Source organism: Syngnathus scovelli, chromosome 11 (genome assembly GCF_024217435.2).
Source record: "Syngnathus scovelli strain Florida chromosome 11, RoL_Ssco_1.2, whole genome shotgun sequence".
Classification (NCBI taxonomy): Eukaryota; Metazoa; Chordata; class Actinopteri; order Syngnathiformes; family Syngnathidae; genus Syngnathus; species Syngnathus scovelli.
The window spans coordinates 4197778-4210670 of record NC_090857.1 but is presented as its reverse complement, the minus strand read 5'-3'; the positions used below and the strand labels follow the sequence as shown (position 1 = coordinate 4210670).

The following is a 12893-nucleotide window of genomic DNA, read 5'->3' as shown; positions in this document are numbered from 1 at the left end:
TATTTAGCATATTCAAAAAGGAAGAAAGCTTCAAAATAAATGCTTTTACAAAACCTCACCTTTTTGACTGTCAAACAACTCATGTATAATCTAAACTTTAAAAAAGTGTTTTAGGGTTCCTTTCGTTTGCAAGTCATGTGAAAACTACCCCGTGCAGTTTTCTGAACGAGCAGCAGACGGCGCTGCGAGTCAACTCTGCGCAAAAGGCTCCAGACGCGTGAATATGACGTCACAAGATGTTCCTTAACTTGCAGCTACCAACTTACGTCGCCTGGATTCAAAGTAATTTTTAAAAACCTTCGACATCACGTAGATGCTAGTGACACCGTTGGTTGAACTGCATCCACTAAAATTAATATTATGCACACAAAAAATACGTAGCATAATAATTCTGGTTTTACACTGACTAACTAACTATGCTCTGTGTTGATCGAAAAGTGAGTGTTTAGCAACGTTGTATTTTCTACAGAACGTGCAGTTGTCTAAAAGTGTTTCAAGTGTCTTGTTTCCTGTCATTGTCACTGTCACACGAGAGGCAGAATATTACGTCAGAATCTCTCAATATGATGCAATGTGCACTATTGTAACAACCACACGAATCCAGCATGTAGAATAATTTGGTAAATTAATTACGAACACGCCCATATAAGTGGTTATTTTATTTATTTAATAGGATTGCTGTCCAGTCCATGGTGTATCCTGCCTCAGCCTCAAAGTCAGGTGCTACTGACTCAAGGTAAGCTGCATCCCTAATAAGCAGCAGTATATTAAAAAATAATGGATGGAAGGACATTGGAGCTACGTGTCAAAACAATATTCTGGAGATTCAGAATTCAAAAGATTGTTGCTGTAGGGCCTAGGCCTAGGAATAAATGTACCACAACATGTGGCTGTCACTGAAGGTTGTTCACTCATTGAGTCGCTCTTCTTTTTTTCCCTCCCTGCTCCAGGCAACTCCTCGACTCACTTGCGAGTGACTGAGCTGGCGTGCAAAATCAAGGTAAGCGAGGTGACTGTGCTCAGAGTATGTCAAATATTCTCATCCGTGGTGCATATTTGAGACTTTTTCCCGTTTCGCGTGTGCATTTGCAAAAAGAGGAGCGATGCCCCCTTCCAATATTTTTTATTGGCACTCGGAGTTATTTTCATGCACGCTCAAATGGGTTTAAGTCTGGAGAATGCTACATGACTGCTTTCACCCGTTGTTTTCAGTCTTTCGTTACAGCTCTCCAAATGTTTCCGTCGTTATTTTCCTCGGTGTACCCTTTCGACGTCTGTTAGTACATCTGCGGTTTCTCTCTTCTTCACGACATTCCAAATGGTTGTTCGGGCTATGCCAATGTTTGTCCAACAGGCTTTGATTGATTCTCCTGCTTATGTCAAGTTCCCAATAACTTGTTTTTCATCTGTTGAAGCATAGATTTCTTGTCTCGGAGTCATCTGTTGATGTCAAAACCAAATGTTGGGTGGCTTCTTCAATCATTCACTGCCAGCCCAATGGATATTTGACGTCTATCGCCGTCAATGGCAGTGAATGAGTTAATTTGCGAAAGCCAAAAGTGAACTTTTAAACGGACTCACAAGCGTTATAGGTTGGTTGCCTTTCGTCTGCTTGTCTTGTCTCCCCCTCCCACGCTGCCTACCCTCCAGTGTCTCATCTCCATCCATCTGTGCTCTTCCCTCCCTGACTTCTCGGTTCCTCCGAAGGCTTTTCAGCCGCATTGTGTACTGTTTTGATGTGTTTTTACTTCTAATGAGCCAATTGTTCCAGTGTTTAAGTACCCCCTTAGGGAGAGAAACGTAGCTCACAAAAACAGTTTAAAACATAGTCACCACCGCTCCAAGGAGAGATTAAGGCGAGGAGGGGAGCGGGGTGCGGGGGTAAGAGAAAAATGGCCCAGAGCACGTACAAAGTGAAAAATGTGCCGATGACAGTTCATGACAGCGCATTCTTTTCCCGTCAATTAAGACTGCGGTTATTCAAAAGCAATTTGCAACTCCCTGCAGTGGAAAATGTACGCCATCTCCCGGGGCCGTGCTCTGTGATTGTGTAAGTGATGGATCCATTCCATTTCTCCGTGTGGGTCCAAGCTGAAGAAGCAGAAGTATTATTAAGGCTCGATCCGAGTCGAGCCGCAGCACTCCATCTTTGGTAGTGCTCTTTCACAGACAGCCACGAGCTGTGCGCGCATGCTGAAAGAGGCCGCCGAGTATTGATAGCACCGGTGTTGCTGTTCCTGATTAATTGACATGACATTTTGCTATTCCTGCTAAATGTCATAGCCCATGCTGCGTGCTCAGTTCAAGGACGTCTGCCCATTGCAGGCAACTTCCTCCCTTTTGTCTCTTTCGCCATCCACCTCGTCTTTACCCAAAGGTCAGACTCTATGTGATTCATGAGCTAGAATTGATACGTGACTGTGATATCTTTTGATGTCCGTCCCTTGGACAGTTCCTCCAGGGCAGCTTCGCGGCCTCCAAGGTTCATTTCCGTCCTCATCATGACAGCAGCAGCTCGAAAAGAGCTTAAGGTGGTGTCCTTCGCTTTAGTTTGCAGTAAAAGTGTGATGATGAGAGGTGATAGCGGGGAGCGCTACCTTCATGTACGCTCCGTCCCCCAAGACCCAATTTAGGTTTGTCTCTATATCTCCGATGGGAGGGGGAGGTTATGGAGAAATAGCTTTGGTTCGCAAGTGAATGAGTTTGCTCTATCTTAATGAGGTTTGTCGTGTCGGAGGGAACAGTTCACCGCCTGCATGCTAAACAGGCAGAAATTGGACCAGAGTATTAGCAAGCCCCCCCCGAACTACAAGAATACATTCTTTCACTCCACTTGTACTTCCAACTTTGCTACGCAATTACCCTCATACACAATTTTATCTTGTCGCTTCCAGATGAGAATAAGAGCGCCCACCATCTTGTATTTTTCCATTCTTTTAGGAAAACTAATTCCAGAATCTAATTAACTGCAGCAAAACATGCCACCAGTCAAATTGGAGACATTGAGTGCAAGTTATGCAAATGAACCCGAGGATTGTCGGATGCCATTTGACAGAATCTCATTCTGGATGGTGCCAGAGAAGATAGAGAGATTACCCGGCCGTATCTGAGCGCCGGCAAACAGGAAGCGACGAGCCTCGTAATTTATTGTGTTGGTATTTCTCTTGTTTGACTTGAGACAGCTCATTACGGAGCCTCTTGTCACACGGGCCGGACAGAGAGACAGACTTTAATAAGCCGTCTTGCGCTCTGTCAGCATCAGCGCTTTCCTGCCCTACGCCGTGACGTCTTTAAAATGCACGGCCGGCTGAGGTTTTACACAATTCATCATCTTGCTCCCTCTCCCGGGAAGGAGTTATTTCATCCTCCCACTTGTCGTTAGCCTGCTTGCAGGGCTGCTTCGGGGCAGCCGTTCAGACATGGCCACTGGGTAGAAATAAGGAGAGGCACTTTATAAAAAGCTGCTTGTGGGCTTTAAGTGTCACTCTGCTGAGGCTGCTCAAACATCTGCATATGCTCTCACAATCCTCAACGTCTCATTAAATCGCTTCATGTTTTGCTTTTATTTGGCGTACAGGAGAACAGAAATAAACAAAGTAGCTCCCTGCAGCGCCGATGTTTTCTCAATGCCGATGTCATTTATCTGCGTTAAAACCCGTCAGCTTCTCATTGCGTGCCTTCCATATATGCGCACGAAAAAGAAGAAAGGTCCACTCTGCTACAAACAAGACATTAATTATTGAGAAAACCAAACACGGCCGTTTGCTAATTTACATATTTGTTGAAAGTCTTTTCATTTACAATTCAGGCCCGTCACTCTCGCGACTGACTTGAAAGATTCTAGTGGTGCATTCAAGTGCACTCTTAATGGAAATGGAATATTACATACTTGCTGGAAAATCCACTCAGGAATGATTGGTTAGGTGTACCTAATTAAGTGTCTGGTAAGTGCTTGAGGATAAAAGATATAAACACAAAATATACAGATATAAATGTAAACCTGGAGGAAATGTGTTCATCAAGTAACCAGTCCATCTGATAACTAGCCATATAAATAATTTTGGGAACCTGAAGGAGGAGGAATGAAATTATTAGTCCCAGTGGTTTTGCGCCTCTGCGTCGCCGCCCTCGTGACGCTTTAAACTGATTACAAATGTATTTGTGCGGAAAACACCGGGGTGCCTTGTTAGACAAGCCCACAAGCGCTTCTTATTAATATGTTTGGCAGACATAACGCCGAGCGTCGTACATCCCGAATGCAAATAACGTGCCGTCAAAGGGGGTTCGACTAATTGTCTAGAAATGTGCTGGCTCTTGGCCCCTAGCGCCTCGCGTTCCTTGAGATCGCAGACCTCTCGGGGGGGGAAAAGGCGGTTTGATCGGGAGCAGGGGGGTTTGGAGGCGGGAGGGGGGGGTCTCTTTGATGTGTGGATCTCACGCTCTGCAAGCAGTTCTTCAATGTCTGCCAACCTGCTGTGGACTTGAATACAGTAGATCGGGAGGTGCGGGTGCCCCTTCTGCACATGTTCGTGGAACTGAGTGAGACGCTACTGTGATTTTCAAAAACGCTCCCAGAAATGACAAAGGCCTGGAGACTTTTGCCGCTTACAATATCCTCCAGCTAGTCTCGCTACGGCAAATGTTCTCAAATGCCGTTGTGCACCGCTTGCTAATATCCACAGTTATTAATTGTGAAATATGTTTTTATGGATATAATCTTGCTGCTGTATCCGTTTACTTTGGGGAGCTGTTGACTAAAAAGCTGAGCTCAGGTGGAAGTAATGAGATGCACAACACAGACACACAAAATACACAAACACGGGAAAAGCACAAGACGCTCCAGAGGCCCTAAAATAAACAAAAAAGTCCCGACAGCATTGCTACGCTTAGTTTCAATAACGTGCAGTATTGTCAGAAACATTGAAATTAAAACGGTAAGGCAAAAAAAGCAATCGTTTTAGAATCGGTTATCCAATCGATTATGACTGGATGACTTGAGTAAAGGTAATCTAGTAAAAAAAAATCCAGCTATGGAATCCATCTGGTGTTCAATGCTAAAGCCAATTAGAAGACAGATGAAGAGCATGCAAGAGTGAGCGAGAGAGTTGTGGAGCATGAATAATCCATGTGCCTAAGTATTGTCAACAGGCTGCTGTGTTGCTATGACGCCACCACTGTCTCTTAAGCATTGCGTACAATCCATCAAGCAAGTTACAGAATTCTTTAACGTACAGGGTGACAGCCTCAACATCATCTGATAAGCATTGATATCATTCACATCACATGACCAAAATAAGAAAGCAGGTGAGCCGTGATTGGTTGTGACCCAAGCAAGCAATTATGATGTCATTTTCAGTCGACAACAAGTGGCAAAATGGCCGCCCCCTGAGTAGGATGAAAACAGGTGGATTTTATGGCATAATTCAAATTCCACAAACACAATCAGAATATCGTCTTCAAACTAGCGGAGCTACGTCGAACAGATTCTTGTAAAGACATTTTTCAAACTGACTTGCCCTTTAAATATATTTACGTTTAGGTAAATTTACATATTTTCTTAGCAGCGTGGGTTTAACTTTATCCATTGACGTAAAATTCAGTTTGGCCAAGATGTAGGATGAATGATTCATTTTCAGGCTTGTAATTGAAAATATTGAGTGAGGGTGGACAATTAATCTTTCTCTGCCTCTGCTTCAAATTTCCATGGCGAAATACCTTCACACTCAGATAATAGTTTAGATTGATGTTGTTTGGGGAGGAGTTCTCCATCACCAATCTCTCTGGCTGTGACTGCATCTAAATAACCTGCAGAAAGGGCTAAACAGTTGCATCCATCATGGAGGACAATGATTGATATCTCTGCCCTCTGCTTTGCCTCTCCCTCCACGGTCGGGGTTAGGAAGTGACACGTGAACTCGGGAAATACTATACCTGGTATCAAACAAGGGGGAGAAGCTCCAACCTGATTGTTGCTGAGCGATTGCTCATCCAGGCTTGAATTGTCCTCTCTCTTGGCTGTGTAGGATTACCCGTCTTGGTAGATACTGTTTGTTTTGACAAAAATAAATGATTTTTCTGGATTTGTGGTGTGAAGTCAGTCGTGAAAGGGGTTTGCATGCTTGTGGAGACCGCCCCGGCGTTTCGCTTCTGTTTGTGTGCCGATGAGCCCGATCCCGAGTGTTGCCTGCTTGCTGGCCTCGGATGTGCCAGCCTGATGGATATTGTGTGTGTGCCAGGCTTGGCGAGCCTTCCCTCCCCTTCCCCGCCCCTGCCCCACTGAAGATTGATCCCTCATTCCCTCCCATTTCTTTCTCTCACTCCCCTGTGTGCCTCTTTGCTTTTATCAGCCTGTGAATAGGTGAAGCTCTCTGGCTCCGACAGATGGTCAGAGATGCAGATGAGAAAGTGTTACCAAAGTAAGCATCGCATGAGAAGTTAAAACTTGAGAGAGCGGGTCAGGTGAAGGTTGAAAAAGCCACGAGGATTAAGGCTGACGACACGATGAGGGAATGAGGGAGAGAAATGCGGGAGGGGAGGGCTGGGGGTAAATCAGGCAAAATTGAATTGTAAATAAAGAGAGAAAGTCTCTCCTCCCTCGTTCCCTCCCTCTTGTATTTATCGAGTGTGAGACCACGCCTCTCTCCTTTCACTTGTCAGTGAGCTATCTGCACCGGGGCTGCACGGGGGGTGGGAAGCGATCCTCACTTCAGGCGACCGGATCTCAACACACCGGACAAGGATTAGATGCTACGGACTTGCCGGCGCAGGTGTGTGCTATTCTATTTGTGTGCATGACCAAAAAGGGACCTACGTTATGTGTGAGCCTGTAGGTGGTCGCTCGGTCCTCTGTCAGACTTGTCTGCTGTGTAGAAGATTCAGGGCTGAAGCTTTGCCCTAGTTTACACATGAATGCTCTCATCTGTTGTGTTCGTCAATGAGATGTAGCGCTGCTCGTCGGGCTAAGACAAAACTGGACTTCTTGTATTATGCGGCTGGCTTTACCCTGAGCCTTTTGCTACTTGGTATCCAGGGGCAGAAGTTGCAACTTGACTCTTTTTATACTCTGTGTTTTCCAAAGTGTTTTCACAACTGTTGTTTCCCGCATCAGGATGTTTAATTCATCATCAGATGTGATGTTGAGCATCTGCTGGATGAAATGGTCTCAGCGTTTAGGTGTGGACTCTTTGTCTCAGCTGCTGCTGTTTTTAAAATACGCTACATTGTGTCAGCCTCAGTTTACTCAGCCAAATATAAGCTGAACACTTGCCGAGTCTAAATTTAGAGGCAACTTCAAGGCTATCCCCTGTTGGACACTTTTGGATTGTTTACCTCTTCCACATCTTTTTTTTTCCCCAAGCCACTCACCATCCGTCCATTCAAGGCTCGCCATTATCGCGATCGCTGCTGCCTCTCCCATATTCTCGGCACGCCGATATACTCGCTATCCGTGTTTTGTCAATATCTTTATGGGTCAAGAGCTTGTGTCACCACTTCCCACTAAGCCACGGAGGTTATGATAGTGGAAGGGGGCTCAGAGAAGTGACCCGGAGGCTGAAATATTCATGTTGGAGCCGGCTCAATGGTCCGTGCTGTTAGCAAGCGATATGGCTGGATGGATGAACAAATGTGAGGATGGAGGGATGCAAGAAAGGAAGGAAGCTCAGGGAGAGACTTGTTCTTAAAGCATTCATTATTTATCGCCACGCACTCTTCCATGGAAGCTCTGAGCCCCACATCAACTGGCCTCTTTTCTCACCGAGATGCCTGCGGACTGAAGTAGGAGGATGCTTCTTAGACTGAGTCCACCTGTCTGCTTGTCCCCAAGGCAATACACGCTCACGCACAGACGTCCATGCACACCCACAAATGCGCATGACCTTTTTTGCATACTCACTGCATAAATGGCAAGTGAGCACAAAATCACAGCCACTCCTGTGGTAGTGTGTAAGTCTAGTATTTTTCACCCTACCTCATTTCTGAGGCAAATTCAAATTGAGGAACGGCGACCTTGAGACCTGTTGATGTTTGCGGCCAACGTGGCGTGAATACTTAAGTGACCGCGTGGGATTCGTAAGCCGCTCGACGTGCCGATTTCTAAAGTGGCCGGCAAAAACTGTGCGGAAGAGGTGGCGAAGTAGCCCAGGCGCTCGCATGAATATGGATTGCATGCTAATGCGGCGGCTGTTGACTCAAGCTGTTGATAAAGCAAAGGACATCGTCCTCATGGCGTGCTATCGATAAACTCATTGTGGATGGATGCGGGCTGACAGGTGGCGGCTATCAGTGACAGTTGGCAAGGTGACACCACACAATGATCTCTGGAGGCATCACAGATGACTAGAGATGCACTGACTTTTGCTCACTTGACTGTCACCATGACAAAAAAAAAAAAATGCATATATCCATATATATCCATATGTATATATAGATTTATTTTAGGGCTTCACAATATATTGAAAAATATACTGTATATATACATATATATATATATAAGCAGAAGAAAACATCTGACATCAGAAACAGTACAGTAGTACCTGTAATAATAAAATAATATATATATATTAGGGCTGCAAAATATATTGAAAAATAAATAGCCGTGAATCGCACCCTGTCATCTTTTGTTAACTGGGCATGCTCCGAAGCAGCATCTGGAGATCTGTGTGTAAATCACAGTGCTGCCATTCCAATGATACAATGGCAGAGGGTCTCTTTTGATGAGCCCTCGCACACTCTCCCATCCCTGCAAGAGCAAATACCGCGCTGTGTGTGCGTGCATGTGTGTGCTTTAATTCCAGTGTGGATGGGACGTGTTTGAGCAATCAAGATTCCAATTATTTCTCCATATGTGTCTGAACCGCAGCGGTGCAGGTGCCGGACGGGCTGCTGCAGCGAGACCCCTGCTAGCCTTTGAGAGGAAATTCACTGCTCTTTCAGTCCCATGAGACTCGGTGTCATTAAATAGCAAAGATGATGCTAAAGTCTTGTAATATTTTATATTGGGGCCTTGCTCCAATCAAATTTGAGATCCCCGGGTCGTGGCTGACCTTTTGCTGCAGTTTTGTCGCAGCTGTGAATAAGTTATGACAGTATTAAATCGCTAAAGGCGGCGAGTGGGAGGTTGGCAGCCCTCCCTCTGCAGCGATCCCTGTCGGATAAGACAAATCTCATTTCCATAATCGTAATTACCACCGTAATTATTTTAATCTGCTTCATCCAAAGTTTGAGTGTCAACTATAGATTTGAAGCGTTTTTAAGTATTTTAATCTTCTTGTCTCAACTGCCATCTAATGAGTGCAGTGGCCTCCGGTGTCTGCAGCTGGCTCCTCAGGTGCTTCAAAAGTAAAGTAGCAGACACAGGCCGACTTTGTGAAACATCGAGGGCACTCAACGACAGGCTGAGAGGTTTGCACAATGCTCTGAAGATGTGGGGGCACGTTAGAAGAATGGATAAAAACAATTCCCCAATTCGATTTGGATAAAACCCAAAAGGAACCACCAGATGAGATTTGCGGAAGCAAGAAAATGCATGACAGTATTGCGAAACCTCGCACCTCTCAGTACTGATAACAACACAGATTTATTTATCAATGAATTAATTAATCACTTAGGGAGTGAAATTACTTACCACCAACACCTAGAATATTCTGTGGTATTTTGCACTTCATATAAAATTGCGGACATTCGTGGACAAAAATAATGCCGTTGCAGACTTTTGGGATATTGAGACGTAACAAATAGAGATTCCCGCTAACTACATTCACATTTTCGTCTTGCGTCTTATGTGACAAGTCCCCTTTTGTTTTGTTGTTAGTGTGCTTTGACAACAAGGCTGCTGGCCTAATGGGCCCCCCCCATTAAGGGAAATTCCCACATCCCCTTGTGTCAATTCAATGTATACGTGCAGGTGTGTCACTCGACACGGGCCAATGTCAGCCGTCTCTTGAGGCCACCTCCGGCTCCAGGCTCGAGGCAATGACACCCTGTTGTGGTGTCTCTGTGCCTGCGTATGGACTGCTAATGAGCGAAGCAATCACTGACCGCCCACTTGCTAATTTCACCATGGGAGCCTCGCTCGCTCGCTCAGTCATAGTCAGAAAAGCAATCCGCTTATTTTCCCCTTCCCTTATTTCTCACACTCCAACTACCTCCATTTCTGTGTCCGTCAGACTGCTCATGCCCCACGTCGAGCTCGGTCACACCTCCGGCACGCAGTGTCCCTCCGCTCCTACGTGCCTCGGGGTGCAGCAGCCATTGTGTTGCCGTAATAAGGTTTATGGAATTACAGATCTCTGAAATTGGATTTTCTCACTCTGCCATAGCGGTGCGACTACAGGTTTAAAACCTCGTGCATCAGGGAAACAAGTGACCTCCGACTGAACTGCTTTTCTCTTCGACAGAATCCTCAAGGTAGGCGAGAAAGAACACATGTCAATTAAATCCAATCCGTCAGGAATTGTTTATTCTCCTCCCAAGTCAACTCAACTCATAAACAAAAATAAAACTTTGGCTTCTTTGCTCCCGCAACTTTGACAGCGCATTTGATGTAAATCTTACCCAGTTCATATTTTGATCTACTTTACCCGACACTCATGTCAAAGTCGCTATAAATTCTTCAAATATGGCTTTTCCACGTGAAGAAAGTCATAGGAAATCTTCCATCCTCATCAACTTCTTCAAAAGGTTTTGAGTGGAAGAGTAGTGGGCAAGTGAGGCCGAAATAGGAGAGAAGACACCAAAGAGTCACATTTAGGTGTTGGCAAGGACTTGGCATTCATTAGGAGTATTCTATAGTGGCGGCTTAGTGAACTCTTAATTGGAAAAGAGAGAGCGTTTGGGATGGGGAGGATCAATAGGGGCAGTCCGGGGGGTTCCAGCCCACTGAAATCAATCAGCCTCCTACCAGATGAGGAGACGGCAGACAATCAAAGAAAAGACCATCAGGGCCGCTGCCTGCCCGTTTATCCTCCCGGCCCAAAGTCATCAGGCTCAACCTGAACAGATTCATTCCAGCCCATCGCACTCGGGGAAGGAAGGGAGGGGCCGAGTGGAATCGAGAGCTTTTCCCTGTTGTTGAATAAATTTGATCTCATTGCATGACAATCCCCATGCAATAATCTTGTAACAAAGCATAGACATAAAAATAATAAAAAATAAAAAAAAGTCTCATCCCCTCCCACCTCTTTTCCAATTCGGTTGCCTAAAACCTTCCTATTCTCTTTCCCTTACTAAGATGCAAATCCTTCTCTGTTCATTACATAACGTTAAAATGATTGTTCCAAATAAAATATGATTAATACTCGGGGATTCGATGGAAATATGAAATGAATCCCCAGTGTATTTCTTACTCTGCCGTTAAAAATAATCCCTTTCTCCTCATTTTCTTCCGGCGGGTAATAGCCATTGCTCTTCCCTGTGACTTTTTGATATATGGTGCTCTTCTTCACATCAAGGACAAGGCCAGGTGTCGCATTTTCTCTCAGTTGTCATGCCTGTCACACGACGCTGTTGCCCGCAGCCTGTTTCAATCCATTCCTCTCTTCCTCCCCCTCGCTTCTTATTTATATTCAACCCGTCACTCCTTTATTGTCACGAGACAAACGAAAAGTATATCTCCCTTGCAGACTGCCGCATTAGCTGGCGTACACAAAGTAATGCCCATGTCGTGTTGGGCCAAATAATCCCGTCAAAATGAATAATGTCTGCCGTGTCCTCGTTTTTGTGCCCCTGATTCAGAAATAAGAGCAAAGTGACGATCTTATTGGGTTTTGATCGCTCCAAATGGACAGATGGGAGAGATTGACAGGCACAGGTGTCCAGTCACCTCTGTTTGATGCCCGTGAGCGCTTTGGTAGAACCGTACCGGAGAGAGAACAGCTGGGATTAGAGACGTGCCTTGGCACAAACATATATGTGAGCTTACCCGCCTCTCAGGCGGATTCTAAAACTGGCGACACATTTGTGTGTGTCCGTACGTTGGGCTAAACGTTGGAAAGGAACCCCAAAAGGAGGGGCCGTGCAGTAATTAAAGTTGGATGGGTTCATCTCACACTAGACACTGACACATGCAAAAAAAAAAGTAAGAATTAGAAATAATTTCACTGACTGTATAATGAGTTGTTCCAAATTTGCGACTTACCTCAAATGCGCCTTTGCGGTGTTTCATAAAACTCTTCAGAGGGTTTTTGTTCTGTGTTGCCATTCCCAATGTTTATAAAGAGAAGTTTTTTTTTAAAAAAGAAAGTAAAAGTATGTCGGAACTGTTTGAAACTGAAAGAGAGAAGTGTTCCAAAACAAAAGTCACTCATTAAAAGACATTTGGACTTTGTGTTTTGCTTCACAGTGAGCGGCTTGTAAAGCAGACAGCGTCCGGCTCCTCTTGTTCTAAAGGCAGCTAAGCTTAATTGGAGACCTGAGGTAACACTTGTTTTCAAATGACCATTTTGGGATGCACTTACAATGTGATTGTCATTAGTGTGGTCTATGGGTCATAAAAACATTTTCACTGTGGACTGAAAGTGAGTTTTGACTTTTCACTAAAAGCCACTAAGCCTTTGCATTACCTGGCTTCAGTTCAGGTAAATAACAATGAAGATTTAATCGGCGTGAAATCGGCGCTCCGATATTCAATCTGTCCGCTTCCGATATATGGTCTCATTATTTGTTTGGCTGTTACACTAACTGATTTGTATTGGTTCATATGCATGTTTATTCCATTTTATTATTTTTATTATGATTGTATTACCTTTATTTATTTATTTATTTATTTATTTATTTATTTATTTATTTACATTTTAATTATTTATTTATTTACATTTGATTCATTTTCATTTGTTTACACTTTTTTTTTACATTTAGTCTGTCTGATTATTTCTTCGTGGATGTACGCCACGGGA

At 44.5% G+C, this 12893-nt stretch overlaps 1 protein-coding gene across 7 annotated transcripts in view; it reads left to right on the top strand.

Moving 5' to 3' along the window:
- Positions 1 to 201: 201 nt before the first annotated feature.
- sulf2a (sulfatase 2a) overlaps positions 202 to 12893 on the top strand; it is a 31819-nt gene continuing 19127 nt past the window's right edge. For 2 of the 7 annotated variants that reach the window (XM_049733903.1, XM_049733902.1), the window contains exons 1-3: positions 202 to 282; positions 674 to 736; positions 951 to 1000. In XM_049733903.1, the coding sequence (XP_049589860.1) occupies positions 237 to 282; positions 674 to 736; positions 951 to 1000 (159 nt within the window). In that variant the 5' untranslated portion in view covers positions 202 to 236. Of the gene's footprint in view, positions 283 to 673; positions 737 to 950; positions 1001 to 6657; positions 6768 to 10319; positions 10408 to 12340; positions 12415 to 12893 lie in introns of those variants that run through there. The other 5 variants (XM_049733906.2, XM_049733908.1, XM_049733907.1 and 2 more) reach the window with 5 other exon arrangements.